Source organism: Colossoma macropomum, unplaced genomic scaffold (genome assembly GCF_904425465.1).
Source record: "Colossoma macropomum unplaced genomic scaffold, Colossoma_macropomum, whole genome shotgun sequence".
Classification (NCBI taxonomy): domain Eukaryota; kingdom Metazoa; phylum Chordata; class Actinopteri; order Characiformes; family Serrasalmidae; genus Colossoma; species Colossoma macropomum.
In genome coordinates, this window is record NW_023494800.1 from 18,542,168 (window position 1) to 18,568,535 (window position 26,368).

Sequence of the window (26,368 nt, forward strand, 5' to 3'; positions counted from 1 at the left end):
TGAGAAGCTGTTTCCTGAGCTGATGGTACAATGAGACAGCATGTAGTATAGTTGTTTCCTGGTGATTAAGTGTGTGTGCTGGACCAGTGAGTGCTCACTCCTGGTTTTAGAGAGGTTGCTGTAGCCCCTGACGGTGTTCCAGAGTTTCCTGTGGAAGAATGGAAGGAAACAGATGCAGTTCTCTCATGGAAAATCAACCCTCACTGGCTGAGTGTTTGGGCCGCAGGCTGGCCGGGAGGGAAGAGTTCTGATGAAAAACAGTGTAATGGCTTTACCAAAATACGCACAACTACACAAACCCTGCACTGTAGTGGGATTCCCTCTAGACTCCCACCGGCAGTCCAATGTAAATGGCCTTTTCTGCCAAATTACAGTACATCTGGCCTGCAGCCTTTTAGGACATCATTGATACAGAAAGGCCAATGTTTAGCATTGCTATCGAGCTATACCCAGAGAAAAGATACATAAAAATGAGATCCCCTTATTATCTCTGCAGTTTCTCCTAGACAATAATGAGATCAGATGGCAACACAAGGGAGACTTTTGCTTCAGTCTCCTTCTGCTCGGATATTTATGCTGAGCAAAAGACCCCAGTAACTCACGTCTCCGTTTAAGTTTTAGTAGGAATCTCAACAAAGTCACACATTGTACTCAGATTTGCTGACATAATAACACTCATGTTAATTAGTAATTAAACTAAAGACAGAAATTTCAAGACAAACTGACCATTTGTCCCCCAAGACTGGGAACCTTCTCAGTTTAGATGCTGTGAATAACTAATACATGTATCATTATTATCTGCACTAGAAGTATCTCATGTCCTCTTTTTGTCCTTTTGAGCTATTTTTCTTAGGGAATTTTAGGAGAATCACCATGAAGTATCCTGAACCATCAAAGAGCAATGAAATGTCCTCTCAAAGCTAAACATCTTAAATAATTCTTAGCCTAAACATACAGTTCCAGGAAAACTTTTACTTGGTATAGAGCAGGTGTCAGCAATCTTGCCCACAAAGGGCCAGTGTGGTTGTGGATAAGATTGGTGACCCCTGGTTTAGAGCCTTTACATTATGTGCAAGCATTCTGCAGGCCCCCTAGTGGCCATGCTGATGGAAATTGAGTTGAATATATTTAATTAACAAAATAATTTCCATTAACTACTTCATTAACTAGAATACTATTATGCCTCTGTTGAGCTGCTAGTGAGCAATGAATGTTGAAAGTGGAAGAGTGAGAACTTGAGATGAGATATTGTGTATTTTGAACACAGAAAACTTCACTTCAGGTTTTGTAAGTCATGCATACAAATGTTAATGTACATATATGTTAACGTGTATATATATATATATATATATATATATATATATATATACACACACACACAAAATGATAACTTTACAGGAGAAGGAAAAAAGCCCTTAATTTTTAATGTAAGCTAACGTAAAGAGATTTCATTCTAATTGATTTTGGGGCATTTCTATTGGCCCAATCATCATGAAATTTTCAAATGACCTAGAAAAATAAAAATCGACAAAAATGGAAGTACATGTTTTTCTTTGGACAGCGTCCATATTCTTTGGACCACCTCCAAAATATACAGAAATTGCTTTTTATTGCTACTGTGAAAAAAGGGCTTCTCCTTATGGCAACACTTTCCAGTATCTTTATTTTTAAAGAGTGCAGCTGAGTGTAGCACATGGACAGAAGAAGAGTCAGACTCTATAGTTCATGCATATTTTATTCAAGAGTAAAAAAAGTGATTTGTCCCATAGGGCATGCTTACAATGTGTGTTATCATTTAGGAAGTCAAATGCGAAACTCAGTTCAAGAGAAAATTACAAGAAAAAATAGTCACAAGTTAAAATCCATTAAACTCCTTCTCTGAAATAAACCACGTCTGGACCAAACAAGGATCAGAAAACAGTGGAGAAAAAAAGAACTGTAAGCTTAATTGTAAGAATAAGAAGAATATCATCAAGAATTATAAGGAGAATATATTTTTTCCTTTTCAAAGTGAGACACAGGATTTTCATTGTGTCCAATTTGTTTACATTTGAATAAACCATGCGATCATGCTTTGGCAGCCTGAATTTTGCTTTTCACTGAGTAATATGTTCATTCACACTATTGAACAACTTCTGTACACCAACTGAACAGGAAAAACAGGAAAAAGGAAAAGGAAAAACACAAGGCTTCACACCTCAAAAAGAGCGCCAGTGCCTGTACAGCAAAACAATACAAAAATAAAATCAACCATAACAAAATAATGTCGATGAAAAAGAAAACAGAAGAGAAAAAAAAAAAACAAAGACAGAAGAAAAGATTACAAAATCATATATATACTGTATATAGATATAAAAAAACAAAGTTAAACTTTACAAATATAATCTGAAGAGGGAAATAATTCAAATCTACTATATTGAAACACATCACAATTATAATTTCACATATCAATAAGGAACTTAATTGCATGCACTGATGCGTTCCGTACCATAGATGCTGTTAAAAATCGTTGTCCTTGATATTGTCCTTCATCGGTATTAATCATATATTTATATATATATTTATATATATATAGATTTATTTGACTTGCGAAACATACTATGTGCATTCTCTCTCAAGTTACAGGCAGGTGAGAAACAATCAGGTAGGTGGTGCCAAAGGTCGACCCCAAGCTCCTACTGCAGCCCCAAAATCCTCAGTGCTTCCTCCACGCAAACAGATGGTGGGGTTCATGAGTCCACAGCCAACAAGCGCAAGCACCCCCACAAACCCACCCACCCACCCACCCACCCGGCTTTATGGCATCTTACCAAAAAAAGAAATCAATAAATAAAAATACTCGGGTAAGATTGCATTGCAAGTAATAAAATGTACATATTTTTTCTCTTTAAATGTCCTTTCTTACAAACATTTCGTTTTTTTTTTTGTCATTTCAATTTTTGTATTCATTAATACTAGTAGCAAAACATGTTTCAACAGTGAGATAATTTCATTATGAGATGGGCTCATGAAGAAAACTGGTAATCAAAATATTAAGACGTGTGCGTGGCATTGGTACTGGCTGGCCACCCCCACCGATGAGCTGCGATGGATCAGGTTTAGGAGAGAGTTCTAATCCCTAGACCCCGCCCACTTTGGTGTATGGGTGGAGTCAGAAAGTAATTGGCAGAACAGCCATAGGAACTGCCCCCCCCTCTGAGAAAGACACTTTCAGCCATTGGTTAACATCAACCCCCCTCCCCCAAATCTGGGAAAAAAATCCACCCCCATCCTTTCGTAGCCTTCTAAACACACCTGAACAGTGGCAGAACTTCAAGAAACTCACGTACAGTAAACTGGCAGCAAAAAAAGAGATTGCCTTCCACCCACTTCTGCGAAAGATTTGAACTTGGAGAAGTTTTCTTGTCTAATTGGATATTGGAGCAGAGGTGGATGCATATGCAGTGTTATGTTGCTGGGGGTTTTGTTGGTATCGGGAGGCCTTAAATTACGGGTTTGGCGATATCCTGCCACATGCTGCAGCAGTCGCATGGACTTGGGTGTGGGCAGGCAGGCGGCCGCTGCATCACTGGATGTTGCTGTTATCATCAGTGCCGTTGGCCTCGGACATGTTCATTTTTCCCATGGAGTGGCCCACGTGGTTCACCCCATCTTTACGGGGAGGCATGCGCTCATTGATGCGGTCTAGGCCCTTAGCCTCCTCGAAGCTGCTGATCTTGTGCTGTGGAGAAAAGCCGCGAATGGCTGTGGAGAGGGACGGCACACACAACAATGAGCAGCAGCACTCCTGTAAACATCATTTTAAAGCTGCATTCTGTGGAATTTGAAATACTATCCCCTACATGCAATTAAATCAAAACAGTTCCTCTATCTCTTTCCCTAACCTGTGATGCTTTTCCTCCTATGTTTGGATGTTGTGATTTTTTAAAAACACTGAAGTGGTTTAATGGAGAATAAATGAATGTCCCAAGTGTAAAATGTAAGGCCAATATCAAGTACTGTAGGACTCATGAATTAATCTAGCAGATAATTCATAAGCAAACATCAGAAGCACAAAAGTGTTTCCTCACTCATGTTTTTGTACTCCACTCTATATACAAAACGGCTGCTAATAACTGTAAAAATGCATTCCTATTGCTCTGCTCTGGGTTCTTGGCTAATTTACTTGAATCAAGTTTGTTTATATGCCACGAGACAAAGTTGTGAACATAACTTCAAACTATTAAAACAGAAAAGAATGCAGCTTTAAAAGTCCTTTACTCAGAGTATTATTAAAACCATGATCACGCTTTATTTTGATAGTCCCCTGTACATGATCTAGAGATACTTAGATTATTAACAAGATTTCTGAAGTTAATTATCCAAAACATTATAGTAAGAAGTAGGTTTACGAGTAGGAGCAGGTTTAGACATGAGGTTAGGTTTAGATTTAATAGAATCTATCACACTTGAAACTTTTTTGATAATTAGATATTTTGTTGAATGTTAGTTAAAGACAGACTACGCGTGTACAAAGCATATACAGAGGACCATTAAAATAAAGTGCTAGCAGAACCATTTACCTCTATCATCTATATTAAAATACCAGGCTTTTCCTTTTGTGCTTGTATCAATGGACATAGGATTGGAGAGGAAGTAACACCCAATTCCCTTTACTGTAGCACATTTTTTATGTATGAGCCACTGAGGTGTGCCTGTTTTGGAGCATGAGAGGTTGTGGAAGAGGCTAACACACTCTGGTTGGCTGGGAGTTCCTCAGAGTTCCAATTACCACATGCTATGCCCATAGACGTCTTAAGAGAGGCAGAGAAAATGCAGAACTCAACAAACCAACTCAATCATGCCTTTGTGTCAGACGCCATCTCAAACCATCATGCATTCTTCACAGAGATGTTCCCTTGCTGTTATCGCTGAGAGAGGGCAATGTAAGTATCTGGTAGACCTAAAATTTCTTTACTGCAGAGGTGTCTAGCAGGTCCTGGTCTAGCACAGAGTGGTGATTTCTTTGCTCTAACACAACCACTAAACCTGATAACTAACTGAATTGAGCTAACTAACTGAGCTGAATCATGTATGCTTGAGCAAGGAAATCACCCATCTGTGCTGAACTATGGCTGCAATTCGCTGCTTTATAGAAAAGAATAAATTACAATGAAAGAAGAAAGTTCAGTACTTTTGGATCACAATATAAGCAAATATAGCCTGAGGAACACATATACTTTTTTCACTTCAAGTACACCAAAAGTAAAAGGTACTTACAATAAATGAGATACATATCTACTCCAAAAACATTACCCGTGAAACAACTGAAATGTCCATTTCACCTTTCTGAGTGCTATTGAGTTTAATGCAGTTCCCAGATATCTTCTTTGCCCTTTCTCAGAGGTCAGTGTATTGCACCTCTAAGTGTTCCTTCTACACTGGTAGGTACCAATCCTAGTCCTAGAATACCCCTGCCCTGCACATTTTAGTGTTTTCCCTTTTCCCTGCTTTAACAGACCCACTTCACTGAAGAAGGGCTAGGATCAGGTGTGTGTCAAAGCAAGAAACAACACTAAATTATGCAGGATAATAGCACTTCAGGACCAGTCCTGGAAACCACCACTCTACACAGCCCTTTCCCTGTGTGAACTGTTAGTGAATGTTGGCTGATCATGGCTTGTCAACAGCTGATGGAGGCTAAGGCCAAGATGCATGTCCTGGATTTACCTTCGCCGTCACTTGCTTCAGTCTCGATGGCTTCGATGGCCTCGATGGTGGCTGGGGGGGAGAGGAGGGGAGTGGGTTACACTTGAACAAGCCATGCAACGGCAAAAAGGCACAGGCAGCAGTGGTGCAACGAGCGGTGCGCGGACGACCCTGCGCAGACGCATGCACGCCAACCAGACTATGGACCACAGAGCCAGTCAACCCCTCAGGCGCACACATACTAGTTCCCGGACACTGGTCTGTCCATTTCAATAGCCCCTACGGGCACAGACTCTCGCTCGCCTCACCTCACTTCACCTCACCCCAGTTTACCCACTACGGGGAAACTGACCCACTGCGGTCCAGTCTTTGGGGCAACTCCCAACGTAGTGTTGCAGAGAGAGGAGCACCCAAAGCCTGGAGTCTGTCAGAGGATACAAAGAGAGACAGATGGAGAGACAGGTGGAAGAGACAGGGACAGAGAGAAAGCATAGAAAGAAGAAAGTAGTCAGAGACAGGAGTAGACTAAGGCCCTGTGGAGGGTCTTTATGCTCACCGCTCTGTAGAGTCTGCTTGCCCCCAGACAGCACTCCACTGGGCAGCATGCCGGTAGGAGTCAGGCCCTTCAGGGTCAACACATTCTCACTCTCCTCTCTGTATAAAAAATAAAATGTGTACATATATGTTTTCAGATGATTAACAAAGTTTGACACAGTGAGCTACAAAACAAAAGACAAGACTCACATCGAGCAAATGGCAGCATATGAAGTGAGATGGACTGGCATCTCAGTACGAAAAAAAAGAGAAAATAAAAACAAAGAACCCATATGCGCTACTGACAAGTATAAGTACTACAGGACAAAGATGAGTTTCCTCTCAGGGGACACCAGTTATGTATACTATAATTGCTGGCTGTTATCTCATATGTTTGGCCCCGATATGTGGGTACCAGTTTCATGTTGGTGTTGTGTAATCTCCATCAGTCCCATTCAATAAATGTTATAAATTTACTTTTGATTGCTAATTAAAATTACAAATCTGGTTTAATTAAATTGGTGAGACTGATTGCATAAGACATTTATTGATTTATGAGACTGATGGATAATTCTGAGGCCCGGTACCTACATAACTGGCACAGACTGTGTGAGGAAGTGAGGCCAACATTAGCGCCTACACAAGTAAAGTAGCAATGCAGGAGAGCACTCAGTCAGTGGAAGAAAAATCAAGCTGGATGGTGTTTATATGCTCTGCCATATTTTGGTGAATTTCCAGTCAGAGCCACAGAGGGAAAATTTGGTCTTTTTTTAATTTCATGAAAAAAGGGTACGCTGTATTCAGGAGTGTGGGAGGGAGGATGAGGGTTTTTGCAGTGGAATAAAATGAGCCACAAGTCACAAGGAGTGTCAGAAAAGCTACATTTCGGTTAAACATGGGGGAAATATATAGCTGATTGGCAGAACTATAGGTAAGACACACATGCACAGTGGACCCAAAAGTATTTGGACACTTTAACTGTTTAACCATTGGCTACTTCATGAAATGTTTAACAAAATGAAAACTGTTTCAGAGAAAAACACTTGTAGTACAACACCAAACTGACACTTGTGTGGAGAAAATCAGTAGAAGAGTGCTGACCACACTGCACCAAAGCTTTTAAAGTCCTAACAGATTTAGAAAATGGAGAGCATCACACACTTAATGCCTCTATTACAGAGTTTCTTTTTGTTGTGAGGGCAAGCACACTAGATGATAAGGCAGTGAGAGGGTATAACACACATAACGAGTTTCAGCTACATAAAGCACTCCAAACTCCATATGGCCCCCATTATCACATAATTCAAACAGAGCTTCACTCTGGTGCTAGATCAGAAGACTGACTCATTTCCTTTTTCATCACCAGATTATTCTTGCTGTCATTTCCAACAGAGCTCCCCACCTGGAAATCGCTTCAGATTGTGAACATTTATGGGAAGAAGGCCAATTGTGGTTAAAATCAGGGTTAAAATCGAGCTAAACACTCTGCAGTGTAGGCCTGGCTTATGGGTACGGAGATGGAAACGTTAAAGTCTGGGGCTCTTTATATAACAATAGTGTTGGTGAGCTTGAGTTCATTAATGGGATCATGAACTCAGAAGTGTATAAAGGCATTTTGGATGCAAATCTGAAGAAGTCTGCGAAGAAATTGCTCAAACGATAACGAATAGTCAAAAATAAAGTTACAGTCTTGCGTTGGCCTGTTTAACAATAAAAGCCATTTGATTTGACGTTTGTTTCCAAACAAAATTAACTTAACCTCTTTCTGTAGGCCCGTTGCAGCCATCCTGCTGGTGGAATGGAAACCAACTTAAATTTATTTAGTTAATATAATGAAACAAAATATTTTTCCCCATTACTCTGTTTTCAGATTGACTACAGTGTTTGAAATAAAGTTCTGTGCAGGTACATTTGTCATTCATCAATGTACAAACAATTTAAATGTTCTCTCAAAGGTAAAACAGTGGTTTTAGGGTCCAACTGTGAACCTTAAATAATTTTTTTCCAGGTAAAAAGTATGTATTTGAACCTTTTCATAACCTAAAGTTTTAAAACAGAGCAATAAAATAAAAAGCCTGGAGATGAGACGGGGTGTGTGGAGTCAATACAACTTATATAATTATATATAATATTATATTATATATATATATATATATATATATATATATATATATATATATATATATATATATATATATATATATATATATAAATTTCAATGGATTATGGTACAATTATGTTCCCTGAATAAAGGTACTGAGATGTACCACAACAGTGACAAGAGGGGTACTGCCCCAGTGAAAGTTTCATACAGTTTCTGAGAGTGTCACTATTAGCTGTGTGTGTGTGTGTGTGTGTGTGTGTGTGTGTGTGTGTGTGTCAAATGTTGAGCTGCTAGTGAGCACTGGGGATGAAAGTGGAACAACTCCCTGCTGTGAAAACAATTCACTTCTACAAATGTTGTCTTGCTTGCTCAACTCCCATTTTGTAAATCATACAAATTTCCATCAAAATTCATTTAGTGTTATTGACAGAAAAATGCATAGCGCAAAAACGGAAGAACTTCCAAAACAGGCACAAATGATATTTTATGGCTACTGTGAAAAAGGGTTAACGCATTATTAAGTATGGCATGAACACTTTTTGGTGCCATTGAATATTTATACAAAAGCACACACACAAACACTCTTTAGTCTCCAGAAGTCTCTATCTCATATTTGCATGGTGTTTTATAAGCAGCTGACACAGATAAGCAGACAGAAATGACTCAGCCTGTGGAAGTCCCTCTCATACCTTAGCACAGAGAACATCTTGGCCATCTTCCCAATGGCACGGATCTTGTTCCTAATCACCTCTTTCCGAGCAGCTGCTGCGTTGGCTGTGGGTGGACATGAGAGTACAGGCTGAGACTGCATTGCCACAGGGAGAATCTTCTACAGTCAATAGCACTTAAATGCAAGGCTTCCAGGGAGCAAGAACAACATGAGATATTTTAGGAACCATCTCAGCTTTTAGTTCTTGTCGTGTTTTGCGTGGAATGTTCTGAATTCAGCTCCTGTGTGGATAAGAAGATGAAGGCTGTAAACACAATAATTCAAAGAAGACCTCTTACCATCAAAGATCTCGTCTCCATCGTTCATCAGCTCATCATCAGAGCAGATGCTCAACACATTCACTAGCATCTCTGTGACTGCAGGGGAAAGAGGATGGGCTATTAGACCAGGAGTCATACATGTGACTGCTGCAGGACATGCATCTCAAGGTGATAATTTGGTAAAGAAATCTAATTTATACAATTTTCCCATTTTGCTAATGCTACACTGCTAAAATATGTCCACTTACCCCAGATATAGTTGATCAGCCAAGATATGTTTGGTATCCAAATTTGGCCTCTTTAGTGCTGGAACTAAGGCCTACCTCCATTTTACGCGTTTAGGCCTAGAGGTAGGGTGTCCCGATTTTGGTTGAGATAGAGTAGTAAGGTGAAGTGTTAGGGCTACATGGCCCTACAAACAGCAGTTTTTCAGAGGCACACCCCAAAAAGAGTGTTATGAGAAAAAAGAAAAACTGGCAATATGGCTGCGCGAGCAACCAAAGAAACCCAAAAATGTGAGTATTTTCTCCATTAAATAATTACGATAACTATTGTATTAACTTAGTTTCACCAAAGAATTAGGGGTGGATGATAATAAATAATTGTCGCATACCCCCCCTCTTTGATGGTATATGATGCCCTAAATGTAACTAAAGACCAACAGTGAGGTTGCTGAACTTTATCCTCCTCTGCTATCACTGCAGACTGGCAGGGTCGCCTACAGAGCAGCGCTAGTAGCCTGTTAATGAAGTAATGTTCTTCTTTATTTGAGGGTTGTCCCATTTCGTAGGGAAAGATTTCAATCACTACCCCTTCTGTCTCAGTTCCAAGGGGCAAGGTGACACTTGACAACAAGGGGTAGGGATAAAAATAAGAAATGGGACTGGACCTACGTTTAATAAAGCTGTTATGCTCATCACCACCAAAAACAGCACAATGACTATCTAGACCAGCATGAAATTCATAGATCTAAACTGTTTTTTCAGTAGCATTGTCAGTGTTGTTTAGGTCACAGTACTTATCACTGCGTTCAGCTATACACAGTGAGTTTTTATTGTTGTTTTCATTTTTATAGTTTACAGTAAGTCACACTGTGCTCTAAACCATACCAACAAGTCTATGCACCCTTAACGAAGACATTAAAAGTGGGTTGAGAAAGGTTTTGCTGCTGTTTTTACGGAACATAATTGAGTTGCTATTTACTTCTAGTGTTTGTGAGTTACGTTAGCCTCATAGTTGCATTTCAAAACTAAAGAAGCAAAAAATTGGACACCTAACATGTCTTGGCTTTAATGAATATGATTTCTGTGTATATGCTGTTGAAATGATCAGAAGTCTACCTTTCTCTCCTACAAAGGGCAGAGACCAGGTGAACACGTCCATGAAGTTTGGCAGCCAGTAGGGATGGGGGGAGCAGTTAAACTGTCGAATGTTCATCACATTGTTCTCATACTTCAAGACAGCCGCTGAAGTGAGAACACACAGAAACGCACACGCACACCCCATTACATTTAGTAAGCTTCAGCATTCCCTCATTATCTAATCAATGAAGAGAGAAAAATGATCTCCATAGTGCATAATGTCCAGAGCTGCTTGATTCACTTTCTGATCGATCGTTGACAAGCGGTTGAACTTTTCCACATAAATGTGACTGTGACAGTACTAAGTTACAAAGGATCAATATATTGCACACACACACACACACACACACACACACACATTTTCTAAGCTGCTTATCCTCCTGGGTCGTGGGGGTTGCTGGAGCCTATCCCGGCACTCATATATATAACATTATATACCTTATCATGCAGGTTGAGACTGCAGCCCAATCGGCTGCCATGCACAATTTGTAGAAGCAGTCCTCCAGCCCTTCATCGGTGGACAGTGTCCACAAAAACACTTTTAGCTACATAGTGGGATGCGGGCCACTTTTAACCTTGCTGTGTCAAACACTGTGCCTTATACACCCTTATACAAATAACTTGTGTGTAACTTGCCACTACCATGTCAATGTCACTGCTACCTGACGTATAAACTTTACCTGGCCAACATTGGTCCTGTAGTCAGAAACTGACCACTGATAAATAGAGTAGAGAGTGGCTGACAAATTGTACATGAAATTAGAGAGGTTATGATCTGTAGTATGCAAAAAATTGAATACCCCTGTTTAAATTACGTTTTCTTGATGTTCCATGTGAAAATAGGGCATGTAAAATGAAATAACGCATCCTCCACAGCGAACAAACTTAAACATGGCATTTTCTGGAAACTTTATTGTACCCCTACTGTTTATTTGCTGAGTTTAACCTATTCGAAAAAATAAAATGTACACAAACATTTTATTCAAATGTATGTGCCATAACTTTTGCACAGGTCACGTTTTATGTTTAATTTCTTTTCCCAGTATATTACATTCAGGAAATACACAGTTATTATGCATTAAAGTGTGCATAAGTGTGTTCTCTGTAGAGGATGTGTAACTTATTTTTACTTAGGAAATCAATAAAACATATCATTTGACCAGGGTGCCCAAACATTTGTGTACAACAGTATATAGTGGATCTAGAAGGTTGGTTGGCATCATAAAATAGCTGGTAAGCCATTAGTGAGTGTTTGTATTAGAACAGTTTAAAAATATGCATGCTTTTTCAGTCCTCCCAGTTTTAAAGCGTCATGCTGCACAGCACAACTTTGACCTTTGGCCATTGTTTGCTATTCTTTGACTTTACTGTTTGATCTTAGCAGTAAACACGTCAGCACTGGTGACTGCAGACTGACTGCAGGAATTCCCATTCTGTCAGCCTTCTGCCCTGACTTGTGCCCCATTCTTCTGAAAGTCACTTCAGCTTCAAACATGGACTATTTTTAGTGTGGACAACACAAGCAAAACGCAACCCCCTTTCCGATGGAGAGGAATGAAAGCAAGACTATTGGAAAAAGGTCCCCCAATTAATGGCCCATCAGACAATTTGGGCCACAGTTACACTTTTCGAAAAGTCCTATTAAAGTTCCAGTGAGTAGGAATTGCTGGAAAGTATATTATGCAAAATGTTCTGCTGAAATGTGATTTGGTGATTCCTGATAAAAGTAAATAAACTAAAAAACTAGTATTATTTAGTATAAGAACATAGTATTTTTTTCTATTGTCACTGTAGCACTGTGTATTTTAATCTACATCTTTTTGTTGTTTCTATAAGGGAATTTAGTGATTCCCACACATAAGCTATACTTGTGTGGTCCTCCAAAGTAAATGGACAGCCACCCAAGCATATTTCGCCCATTTAAACAAGAGACACTATATCAACTGCTTGTGGTTCAACATTTCTTTGGTTCAATGCTGCGTGCTCACTAAAACATCCATTCAGTGTGTGGTGGGTATAGTGGGTAAAACTGCGGCTCTCCATATTGCTGATTTGGGTTAAATTCCTCATGTGGGGCAAGCACGGCATGCTATACCAACAAAGGTCCTTGGGCAAGACTCCTTACACTACATTCACCAATCTCTGTAATTGGATCAAATTTGAAGCCACTCTATATACGAGTGTCTGCCAAATGCACAAAGGCAAGAGTAAACCAAGCATTTCTAGAACTGAAGTCTGCAGGAAGGTAGATCTCCAGGACTAGCTCTACATGCTTTTATATGTGCACGTATTTTTATGCATATTCTATGAAATGTCCACTAGATGGCCCTGCTGAGCTCCGAGCTGATGACCCTGTTCCATCAGGAGTGATAAAGGCACATGGAAGAAGTCAGTCAAACTGACAGCCTCTGCCACACACACACTTACACACATCCCCCCATCTGCTCTACTCACTATAACGTGCACATACACACACACACACACACACACACATCTATACTATGAAGCCAACCATCAACACACACCGTCTCCCTCCATCTACTGTACACATTATATAATTTTCATTTAATCTGTTTCCCATTCTCAGACACATTCATCACTTAAACACATTGCAGGTAACTGTCAATACTGACGCCTGTGCGATCATTCAGACCTGATGGTGTTACTACACGAAGGAATGAATCCATAATGAACCCACACTGAATCTATATGTTAGCATTTACATGGGACTGGACTGCTGGTTTTTGCCCACCTTTGTTATTGTAAACATCAAGATAGTTTGGGGCGGAGAAGATGGTGATTAGGGAGGGGAAGCCAGTGGTTTGACTCTTCCTGTACATCCGGTATCTGTGACAGGAGAGAGAGAGAGAGAGAAAGAGAAAGGGAGTTGAGAATTGAGAATTCCTCAAATGGATATGACCAGAGACTGAAGGGATGAACACTGGGAGCACTGAGAGTGTGCATGTGTGTGTCTGCATACATACCCTGCATCTTGTGCTTCGTGTGCTCGGATGACTGATAACAAGTTATTATTCTGTAGGAACTCGCACACAGCTGGATAACTGTAAGGCAGAGAAAGAGAGAGAGGGACAGAGAGAGAGAAAGAGAGACTCACTTTTCTTCATTTCCATCATCACTCAACTGAAACAGTAATAAACAGCATCAGCTGCTGGGTGTAATTCAGCACATGGCCAGCAGGGGCAGTTCAGTGCCTTCAACCTGTTCAGAACATTTCATTTCTGCTTTGTTTACTCAGCAATCGAATCAGATTTTTTTCCCTCAAATGTCTGACATGTATCTGATATTTGCCTAAAACTGACATCTACACTGCAAACAAATCACACTGAATCAGTTCGTTCCCATTTAGATTTGGTCTTCACTGATAGACTGACAGCAAATGATCACATAGTGTTAGCATGCTAATCTGAAAATTGGATCAGGCAGGAAGGAAAAACGAATCTGCCCTGAGCATCTCACTCTGCGGTGGTGTGAAAACGTGTGTATGTGTGTGATGGTGGAGCACTGATAAGAGGGAGGGAGCTGCTCCTTTGGTTTTTTAAAGGGAATTTAGATATACAGCACATGTAATATACTCAGACACAAGCAGAGAGGCTGCACACGAGTAATTACACACATGCTGACATTTATATTACAGCTTGATACTTCCACTAGTCGTCATGACTTAGTAATGAGCTGTAGTGTAGAATCTTTCACAATCAAGCTTTCACTCTCTCTCCACACACTCACAACTGTGCATTCCTATCTATGTGAGATATTTTGATTAAAGTCTGTATGACTGCAACAATCCTAAATCTGACCTTAACTTTAGAGTTTAAAAAGAATCCTTAAAGTGATGGACCTTCACTTTTTCAAACAAAAGCTGTATTTCTCTGTAATTTCACCACACAATTATATGATTTTTGTGATTTTTTTATTGCATTATTATTTTATGTATTATGCCTGTCTGATACCACTTGCTCTTGGGGACAATTAAAGTTCCACTAACTCCTTGATAGACTGACTGAGTTTTACCTTATGACAACAACCCAAATATCCCCATAGTATCAATCTACCATTTTCCATGTTTTCCATCATACTGGGGAAATTGGGTCCCCAAAAAGACACATACACATGTGTGTATGTGGGCAAAAATATAATATCATGACACTTGGAGACAAAACTATGAATATAACAGATTTTACTTAATGTTTTACACTCTGCTGTCTCTGTGAGATATATTCAATAACATCTATATCCCTGTAGTTAAATCTTGTTGTGCTCCACCCATATGTAACTAGAGTAACCACAAAGAACCCTTTAGTCAATGGGCTTTTACTTTTTGAAAGAAAAGCTGACCCCCACTGTATTATGTACTATTCTGTGTTTTATGTGGATATATGTATGTATATATATTATACATTTGGTCCCCCCACACACACATGCAACACACACATACACTATCAAGCACTCGGTAAAGCACTCAGACACTGCAGCTGTAAGTGCTATGAAATGTTCTCTGTATTGTGCGGAGGAATGTTGAGTTAAACACTGAGTTTAATAAAGCACTGCTACCCATAATAAACTGCAGGGCATGCCGTGGTGTGTGTGCATCATTTAGCCTGTCAGGAGTTAATGGAGCGCACAGTGTGTGATATAACGGGGAAGAGCCACCGACACAGCTTCATACAGCCTACAGCTTCTGCTTTGTACAGCCTACAACCTATAGCCTACAGCCTATAGCCTCTGATTCTGCTTCATACAGCCTACAGCTACAATCTCTGTTTCTGCTTCATATAGCCTACAGCCTCTGTTTCTGCTTCATATAGCCTACATCTACAACAACTATCTCTGCTTCATACAGCCTACAGCCTCTGTTTCTGCTTCATACAGCCTACATCTACAACATCTGTCTCTGCTTCATACAGCCTACAGCCTCTGTTTCTGCTTCATACAGGCTACATCTACAACATCTGTCTCTGCTTCATACAGCCTACAGCTACAGCCTTTGTTTCTGTTTCTTACGGCCTACAGCCTCTGTTTTATACAGCCTACAGCCTTTGTTTCTGCTTCATCCAGCCTACAGCATCTACTTCATACAACCAAGACTCTCTGCTTAATATAGCCTACAGCCTCTGTTTCATATAACCTACAGCTACTGCTTCTGAGTCTGCTTCATGCAGCCTACAGCCTCACATCTCCAAAATGGTAACTTTACCGGACAGGGAAAATGTTCTTAACTTTTAATGGAAGTGAATGGAGTAATATTTTTTTCCAAGTAATTTGGACCATTTATTTTTGACACAACATAAAGGGCAACTGCCTTTTTCAAATTATGTCAAAAAATAAATGACAAAAATTTAGATACAAGGTTTTGTCCTGACAGCAACGATATATCTCTAAGCCCATTTGTATTGCTACTATTCCTCTCCACAGATCCCTCTTTCCTCTGCATTAATCTGTCTCTCTCTGTCTATCTTTCTCAACACGATACTACTCCTGTCTACAGATCACTCTGTCTGCTGCATCTTTTTCTTTTTCTTTCTCTCTCTCCCTCTCTCTCCCTCTCCCTGACTCTCTTCTCTCTCCCTCTTTCTCTTTCCCCTCATTGCAATACTACTCATTTCTTTTCTCAAATCACTCTTTCCTCAGCTCTCTCTTTCTCTGCCCCCTCTATCTCACATCGTGATACCACTCCTCTCCACGAATCACTCCTTCCTCTGAACCTCTCTCTTTCTCTCTCTCTCTCCCTTTATTACGATACTATTCCTTTCTCCTCTCAAATCACTCCTTCCTCTGCATCTCTCCCTCTCTCTTCTCTCTCTCTCTCTCTCTCTCTCTCGCTCCAATTTGGGCATGAGGAGTGGGTCGTCATGGCAACACCACACTGCAAAGCCCTTGGGGATTGTGGGATAGAACTCAGAGCTGTGTTGCTGTTGCTGCTGCTGCTGGCCGCAGTGTGGGCCCTGCTCTCTCTCCCTCCCTCCCTCACTCTGTTGCTCTTTCTCTTCTCCCTGCTCTCTCTCTCTTTTGTTCTCCAGCTATCCCTCGCTCCCTCCCCACTCTGTATTTTTGCTGCTGACTAAAGTGTGATTTAGTTGCTCGGGGAGTATCCCTCTGCCTTCAGTTTCAGTCCAGAGACGAACTCACGTATGTGCCTTTACAGCGATTGTAACTGAGGGCCACTCTGAAATATCCAAAACACAAGCTGCCCTTTAAGCTACATTATATAGACATTTCACGATGTTACCATCTAAAGAGATACACAGTTTTGTTATGACAGCAAACACCAAACCACTGCTCCACAGTGCTATGCACTATACGGATCAATGAAGTCATCAAATATAAATAACATATAGCTGATGCAAGGTGTCTTGCTGAATCCTGTCATAGACCGCAATACATTTCTCAACATGATGTGTCGTGAGGCAAGGAACTAAAGGTGCTCAAAAGTGTAAGATCCTTGCTCTGTTTGTCTGTGTCTGCCTTTGTTTACCTTCCCCCATGTGTTAAGCCATGTGCTTTTGTTGATGTGTTTTGTTCCTGCCTCTTCCCCTGTACTGCCTCCTGGTCATCTGTCTCACCTGTCTCTAATCTGTAGCCCCACCCTCTCATTAGCCCCAGGTGTTTCTTGTTTGTTCCCCATGTGTTTGTCCTGTTCCTTGCTCAGCATTGTTTGTTATAGCGTGTTTTTCAGAGTCCTGTTTTGCATATTTATTCCTAGTGTTTTGTACATTGTGGTGTGTTTCTTTGTTTTGTGGTTCCAGTGGTTTCTTAGGTTATTTCATAGGTTAGCTTTTTCTTTGTTTCTGTTGTTTACATGTTGCTTTCATCATGGACACCAATAAAGCTCCCTGCTCACACTTGCATCCTACTTCCTTATGTCATGTGTGCTCCATCACATTACACAAAGCTGCAAAAGATGGCTGCATAGCACATAAAAATCACTTTGTACATCAATAGCTCTGCAAAGGTCTTGTGGTGTTTCATGTGGGCAACTTTAAGAGAAACCTCTACTCACCTGGATGTGTTGTGAAGACAGAGAAATGAATCTGGGTCAAACAGAGCAGGGCCCCAGAAATATTAAAGAATGTAATACTGATACAGACTATTTGTGTGTACAAGTGTGTTATGATTCATTTTGATAGATTGAAAGAAAGGGCTACTCACATAACTACCAGCAGTGTAAGCGGGGGGGGCTGTTGCGTGCGGTGGCTCCTTGTATCTTTACTGGACCCCTTATATTAATGCTACTTATGGAATTATCTGTTTTACCTTATAAAATACTTTAACCTCTAGCCTACATTTAGACATAGTTTAGACAAAGCAATAGCAGGAAAACAAGCAAATTACATTATTATTTATTATTAATTGTAGTAATTCTTATATGAAAGGATTGATAATTGTTTGCATTGGAGCCCATAAGATCCTAGTTACATCAGTTGTGAACCATGATTATTAAAGCTGTTAATGTCAAAAATTAGGCACCTCTACAAGGTTAATTTCTGCTAGCATCTCTATGGGATCTTAACGTTCTAGTAGTCCATAATCAATTTGAAGCTTGTAATAGACATACTAATGTGCAGTTTTGCAGTGACTCCTCCAGTAAAGGTCTGGCACAGAGCTACTGTCCATTTCTAACATCTGACTGAAATGCATTGGTCAGGCTAACACTTGTATTCCCAGTCAGTGATGTATCTAGGACTTCCAGAAGGCCTAGAGTGACATTTTTTTCTCACAGAATTGGTCCTACCAATTGGGAATGTGATTTTTCCTAATTATGTCAATCTCTAATTATGTTAGTGGTTAATCCCACTCATTAGGCCTTTAGATCAGCTCCTAAAGTCCTAATCAATTGGAGAGCTATCTTGGCTATATCTACTGAGATAACACAGAAAAAAAAATCTGATGGGACAATTTTTTGTTGGGCATTATAAGAATTTAACCCTTTTGTTTACAACCAAAACTTAAAGAAGGAAGAGTATTAACAGCTTAAGAACAACAGACATGATGATTATATACAATAAAAATGAACTAGAAACATTTTTTATTTCACAGAAACCCTTCAGGTCAGCGGTTTCCACTCCCAATCCTGGTGACCCCACACTATGCACATTTTTGTGCTTTGTCTCTGTGAGGATGGCAGACGGAACCAGACGCTTGCAGCAGAGGCTTGAGAACAATGCTTTAATAGCAGTAGGGCAATCCAAACTCACAGTCGGTGTACACAGGCAGAAGGTCAAAAACCAGAGAAAAAATACAGTACAAAAGGACAAGGCTTGAATTGTGGTCACAAACAAAACACAGATCATACACAAAGAGACAGAAACTGGCACAAAGGAACCACTCAGTACACACGCGTGACATTACTTCACAAAGATCTCAAAGCTAAAGTCTGGGCTTATATACTAAACTAAGAAACACTTGTAACAAGTGACAGGTGTGTATAATCAGTAGTCAGGCAAGCTTAAACAGGGATAGGTGGATCTGAGAGTGTCCTGAGCCATGTGCTGCAGCGAGGGGTTCTGGGAAATGTAGTCCTGAGCAGCCATGTTGGCTGTAGGCACAGCCAGGTCTGAGGGAGGCCTGACAATCTCATCTAGCACATCTGATTCAACTAGTTAACAAGCTCTTTGTTAGCTGGGTGAAGTAGGGAAAACACAAAAATGTACAGAGCATGGGGTCACCAGGACTGGGATAGGGAACCCCTGCCTAGAAGACCCTGAGAGTTTCCCTCTGAGTTACACTGCTGTGAATAACCTAGTTTTTGCAAAAAACCTTTTTATCTATCTAGATTTTGAGGGTTACATGCCTTCAATATACAGCCCTCATGCTTTAGTGTGAGCATTTGTTTTTCTTTAAATCATGGGATGTACTTCTCACAACATGCTGAGAATTTCAGGAGAGCTTGGCAAAACATTGCAAGGTACTTCAAAAAAAATGCAACAGCAGCGAAAATCCAGTGTGTTTCCAAGGCATGTTCACGGATTGATTCCATCTGATATGTGTGTGTGTGTGTGTGTGTGTGTGTGTGTGTGTGCGTGTGTGTGCTGGAAATACGTGAGAGAACCTGAAATCTCATTTTGTGCTTGGTCCACTAATAAACACCAACACAGTTTATACACTTTCTGTTGCATGGTGAATCAGGGAGGTGAGCGCTTCTATTAGAATGAATTGCTTCTGTGATTCTTACATAACAGAAGGGAAGTGCAGGAATATGCAAAGTAACAGTGTATGCCAACGGTGTATGTGTGCTTCAACAGCAGACATGGGTGACGCTACATGATGAGTGCGTTCAGTAGTGTCTCTGAAGAATGGACACAACTCACACGCACACACACACATCCTCCCACCCACACACGCACACGCACACACACACAGACGCTGCAGATTGGTCGATCCCTGGAGCAGGGAAGAGGATGTGATGAAAGCAATGATTGTATTGAGAGAGAGAGAATATTAGCCCAAATGGCTGGAAGACAGGCTTTGGCTCTGCTTAGAAACATAATGATGAATCAAGCACTGCTATCGATTGGCCCAAATCTGCTGCAGTTTTCTCCTGGCTCACTGCTAAACAGCACATGGTACCTAAAACCCTGATCAGAATGGATTCCTTCAGTCTGTCTCATGCACATTACAGGCATATTATTAGAGGATACATTATAAGAAACTGTAGGAAGAGAACATGCTTTATGAGTGTGTATATGTATATATCTGTGTGCGTGGGGTGTCATCACTCAACTGTGTTATAATGGTAACTTAGTGAGAGAGAGAAAGAGAGCAAGAAAGAGCGAGAGAGAGTCTCTACACCCTCAGGACAGAACAGTGCAGTAGTGCAGTGTGGGAGGCCAGTCATCTATCATCGCAGAGCAAGGAGCACAGCCCAGAGGCTTAAACACACACATGCACACATACTAGGAGTATAAAAATGCATTGATGCCTCATGATGGATTGATCAAAAAGTGATGATCCAACTGCATTGATTTTAGAAAGATAAAATCATTTAGAATTGATTATGTGAATATTCAAAAGTATATACAGTACTGTGCAAAAGAAAGACGCCACTCTGTATTTATTTATTTTCTTGTCAAAACGGCTATTACAGTGTTAGAAATAAAGGTACCGTGCAGGTATATTTTTCGTTCATTAAGGTACAAACAATGTAAATGTATCCTCAAAGGCACAACAGTGGTTTTAAGGTCCAATTGTGTGCCTTAAATAAGTACTTAAAGCTTTCATCTTTGAGAGAGGAGAAAATCAAACCCCACCCTTGATTCAGATCTTTAAAAAATCCACAGCTGTTTCTATCCATCCTCCCACTGTGAGAAGACAACTCAGTACTATGAGTCCGAAAGGGTGTGTAGATGTCAAGAAGCTGTTACTGAGAAAAGGAAAAAAGACCAAAAAGAAGAACAGGGAAATCAAAGAAGCTGCTGGTTTTCTCACCAGACCTCAATATTACCCATTGTGTTTAGGATTACTGGGATTGTGAAAAGCAGAAAATGCAACCAACTTCTAAGACTGAACTTTGTATTTTTATCAATAATTCTGATTTATGCCAAAATTGAATTGAACCGTGCTGATATCTAAGATTTCATGAGGTACTGTATTGTTTCCTAAAGAATCATAAACGAATGGAACTATTGAGAGGTCAGAGATACACACACACATACACACACACACACACACACACACATACACACACACACAAACATGAGCCACAGTGTGTGAAACAGCACACAACATACATGTGTAGGCATGTGCATGCCTCAGATAGAGTAGAGTCCTGTAAGAGCACGTGACTTTTTCACTTAAACAGACACAATTGTAGAACACACACATGGACACATACTTACACACACACACACACACACAGACACACACAGAAACACTGTAATGTGGCTGATACAGGAGGTAATGCAGCGTGTGATGTGATCTCTAAATTTCCATGAGATACATACAGGGACAACCCTTCCCTTCACCTCAGTGAATATTTCAGCCCTGACAGCATTGGAATTGTGTGTGTGGTGATGACCATGTTTAAAGACTTCTGAAGGCCCTGTAAGTGGAATTCCACCATTTTTTACAACATTTCTGCACAATTAAATAGTTAAGATGTAAATGAAGCCACTGAAAGTGGTTTGATGTGAAAAGCTCTGTATCAGAGAAACGAATAGAGATAAGGTTTAATCTCCAAAAGCAAGCTTATTTTTTTCAGATTTACTACAGATTTATCAGTATCAACATTAAATACAAAAATGTAGGTAGTTTATTTGGATAGGAAATAAAATGGCTGTATTTGCGTGGTGGACATTGTGACTCCTTGTTCCAATCACCACCAACTCAGAGTTGGTAAGTTTATCTATAGTGCACCATCTCACATTAAACTCTGAATTACTCTCTCTCTCTCCCCCCAAATAATCTAACAAAGAAACACATAAACACATATATGCTCTTCAGTGTTCCATCAAATTTTCAGCACTTTTTGTGAAATATTAAGTGCTTCGTGGAGCAGGAAGAGCAGAGAGAGCCCCCCCACTGATCTGTCCTCTTTCTCTCTGTATCTCTCTCACACACACAAACACACAGTTTGGAACAGCTATATCTCTACATTATTGAACCAAATATGAATCAGATCTACAGTACTGTGCAAAAGATGTACGTATTTGAGAAAATTACACTTAAAAATCTGTTTTATTGGGCAGATTTATTTGGTCAAAAACCCACTAATGTTAGAAGAAATACAAATAGTATTAATAACATAAGTAGTCATATCATTTAACCATTTCTAAACATCTCCAGGATGCCTGGTATTATGTGCAGTTATAAGCTTCCTGGCCAGGATTCATAGATTGAGAAGAGGTGGTACAGTGCGGTGAATGTCTTGTTCAATGTGTGGAAAATACACAAAAAATAGCTCACAAAGCAGAAGTTAATGAATGGCAAAAAAGGAGTGATTGCATTTGGGCTTGCCAAAGGCGATAGCGTGAAGAAGTAGCTGAATTTGCAAGTGTATCGAAGCATAAGGTCATCTGTGTCTACCAGCAGTGACAAAAATCCCAGTCTACAGAAAATTCTCATCAAAATTGTGAGACAGGGACTGCTGGCGTGTTTCACAGCTTGTGAATAAAAATCGTTTCACTTCCTTGAAATAAACTCACCGGACAAAAAATCACCTGTGACTGAATCATACCTAATTGCATGTAATACCTCCACAAGCACAAACAGCTGCGATTCAATTTGGCATGGACTGGACACATTTCTTGATGTATGCAACATCAATGTTCAGCCACTCTTACAACAAAGAACTGTGCAGATTGGCCAGATTTATGCTTATCTCAGGCCCTTCCTATCAGTACCTCATTTCACAGTCCATACAAGGAATACTTGTAATATCTCTGTGCATCAATGCAGAATTCAGATGATGTTTGAGTGTAAATGTGGTTCAGCCAATCAGATTTCAGAAACTGAACTACCCGCGATGGGTTGTGTTCTTTATTTTAGGCCTACTGGTCATCGAATAATTACCTATTCACAACAGCTGGTTATTAGTCAAAACAATTTGCCAAAATTTGCATCTCTAGCAGCAGCAGATACAGTTATTGTAAAGCAACAAACTGCAATTATATGTTTAATGTACCTGATAAAATGAGCAGTGAGTGAAGGTATAAGGGAGGTGTAGGGTAGACCCAATACACTTGAAACAGCAGGAGAGCTGCAACACGTTAATTATCTTCTTTGCGTCACAAGCTTCAAGTACCATATTTATACTCCACACACACGTCATCCTCTTTTAACACAGAAAGTTTCAACTTCATACATATCTCCACTACGAAGATATCAGCAAAATTCTACGTTGGGGGGTTAATTTGCTTTGGGTTCACACAGATCCTTGTGCTTTCTTAACAGTGAAATAGAACATATGCTGCTGTGATCAATGATCTGTCTACTAAAAATGACATATTTTGTAATATTCCAGGATTCTAAGCTTTTGTGAAATCCAGACACAAAGTACACAGTGCCAAGTTGTAACACAGTGTTAATAACTGAACTTGTTTTAAATTACATCTTCAGATGCTGGAATTAATCAGGTTAATTACTATGTTCATTAGTTAGTTTTAGGCAAATACAAAACATTCAGTAACATCAAAAGTGCTTACATTTATTGGTGTTACTGTTTTATTGTTTTATTTATGAATTGATATTTGCAGTTTATTGTGGTCCAAAGCAAAAAACATGTATCTCCAAAATAGTGACTTTACATGAGAAGGCAAAAACAACTTAACAACTTCTTAACTTTCAATGTAACGTAACGAGATTTTATTCTGAGTAATTATAAATCATTTCTACTGGTCCATTCATCATGAAATGTTCATACATTATAACGGACAGCTGCTATGTTATACATTTTTTGGACATTGACTAATTATTTGAAACCAAATAAATTAAAAATAAAGAGACCCTGAGTATTTCCTGTAGTAATTAACATAACTAGTAAGTTATTTGTAGCGACAAATAAAGCTTATCACATTAAAATATGATGATGCATTAGTTTTGTTTAAAAATATAAAACTAACATATTTCAGAAGACCACTAACACTAACATTTCATAAATAGTTAGATTTCACTTTTGTTATTACTCTATAGGTCAGTTAGGTCAGTGACTATTAGAACTGTCCCATGATACAGTTACAGCTGCTCTTGGTATGGAGACAATTGTAATAAATAGGAACCCTGTCTTTATATTTATACTCATTGTGGAAATTCAAACTGTGTATGTACATTTTTGATTCAGAATATTTTATTAGACAGATAAAAGAGACAAATATAAAAAATATGATGATTTCCCTCTAAAATTTTTGTGTGGTGGTGCAAGAAACAAAAAATGGCCCAGCTGTACTTAACTCTAATAAACTGGCGACTCAGTGTTTACCTATACAAACACACACGGCACTCACACCCTCACACATACACAAGGTGGGTCTCAGCTCCCCCTCTCACAAATACGTGTGATCTTACACATACATATGCATGAACATAATAACAGAAACACATATTGACAAACCACTTGGGCACGCATATCGGCACAAGCCTTAGGTGTCAGTAGACACAGGGCTTTAGAAAGCCAGCAGACCACGCAAAATACAAAATGTACACCATTCCTCTCTACTCAGATGACCTTTTCATACAGGCCAAGGCTTGTTTTCATGTTTTCAGTTACTGTGAGTGAGCATGGTGTTCTCACCTGTAGAAGTAGGAGCAGCCTCTGACTGTGTTGTGGCTGAAGTACTCCTGACTCTTCTCATTGCCAAAGTCCTCCAAGGGGTCTGACCACAGGAGGTCACACATGGGCCCAAATGCTGGGGGCTCCTTAAACCGGTCCAACTGTAAGCCCCACAGAGATGTGTCATAAAGACCCCACACTGAACACACACAAACACCCACTCTGTGCTGTATTCATGCAGCTGCCCACCGCCCCAGCATGCATGGCCCGGCTATTATAGTGGACCTCAGCTCCTATGGGTCGGTCAGTACCTTCTTTATGTCGTCTAAAGTGTGTATTTCTGGGGACAGGCCGCCGTGAACACACAGGAACTGCTGGTTCATGAGTGCAGCCAGAGGAAGGCAGTCGAACGCATCCATACACGAGTCATACACCTGCTCCGAATACTTGATTTTACCTGGGAGAAAGAGAGACAGACAAGGATGTGAGCTATTTTCACCTATTCAGAATGCAAAAAGCATGCAAAAAATTCAGAAGGTACTGATGAAAAGCTTGGAATCACTCTTTTTTTTAAAAGAATCAATAATGTGAAACCAAAAGTACATCATTATTTGTTCACAAAATACTGAAATATTGAGTAAAACATTTAATTACAGTACTGTGCAAAAGTCAGAGATCATCCTTCATTTATTTAATTTCCAGTCAAAACAGCCAAGTACAAATTATAAATTATAAATTTTTCAGTGCCAGAAAACATATATTTAACAGACAATTGCACAGAAGCCTACTTTTTTGGTGATATTATAATATCCACCTTTTGCCTTACAGGTTCTGTTCTTTTCAGGAGGCTTGCTTTCAGTTTTTCCAAGGAACCGGCAAGGAATTTTTCAGGTCAGTATTAGAAGTTGGTTGCATTTTCTCCTTCTCATAATCCCAGTAATCCCAAACACATACAATAACTGAATACGCTTTGGTTTCTAGCTTATTTAACTACATTTTATTAATGGTCATTGTATAGAACATGCAAAAATGATTAAAATGACAAGAGATTCCAAACTTTTGAACAGTAGTATATACTATTTCTTTCATTTTTAGAGAGCTTTGTCATCCAAAACAGCTAAGAATGGGCAACAAACTGACACTAAATAGCAGCAGCTTATCATACATATCCATATCCTCCAGCTCTCGCTCTCCCCTATCTGTCTCTTTCGCTCTGGGCTAAACTCTCCTAGGCCCCCCGTGTGTGTGTCTCAAGGCACTACACACATACACAGAAGCAACAGCGTCTGCGAGTCTGCTAAAGGTCCCTCTCTGCGTGGGTCGACATATATGTTCTTTTTTTTCATCAAATCTCAATTCGCCGCCTCTCAAAGGCATTTGTATCCATGGTGACAGGTCAGCAGAGTAGGTACAGAAATAGTTTGCCGCCAACTCCACACCTCTCTCTCTCTTTCTCTCTCTGTCTTTCTC

At 39.9% G+C, this 26,368-nt stretch overlaps 1 protein-coding gene across 2 annotated transcripts in view; it reads right to left on the bottom strand.

The window, feature by feature from the left end:
- Positions 1 to 2,844: 2,844 nt before the first annotated feature.
- ppp3ca (protein phosphatase 3, catalytic subunit, alpha isozyme) overlaps positions 2,845 to 26,368 on the bottom strand; it is a 62,543-nt gene continuing 39,019 nt past the window's right edge. Inside the window, exons 5-14 of one of the 2 annotated variants that reach the window (XM_036587957.1) lie at positions 25,210 to 25,355; positions 24,920 to 25,059; positions 13,662 to 13,739; positions 13,430 to 13,524; positions 10,657 to 10,782; positions 9,335 to 9,412; positions 9,016 to 9,100; positions 6,245 to 6,342; positions 5,710 to 5,760; positions 2,845 to 3,744 (exon numbers count right to left, since the gene is read on the bottom strand). In XM_036587957.1, coding sequence (XP_036443850.1) covers positions 3,566 to 3,744; positions 5,710 to 5,760; positions 6,245 to 6,342; positions 9,016 to 9,100; positions 9,335 to 9,412; positions 10,657 to 10,782; positions 13,430 to 13,524; positions 13,662 to 13,739; positions 24,920 to 25,059; positions 25,210 to 25,355 — 1,076 coding nt within the window. In that variant the 3' untranslated portion in view covers positions 2,845 to 3,565. The remainder of the gene's footprint in view (positions 3,745 to 5,709; positions 5,761 to 6,244; positions 6,343 to 9,015; positions 9,101 to 9,334; positions 9,413 to 10,656; positions 10,783 to 13,429; positions 13,525 to 13,661; positions 13,740 to 24,919; positions 25,060 to 25,209; positions 25,356 to 26,368) is intronic. The other variant, XM_036587958.1, reaches the window with a different exon arrangement.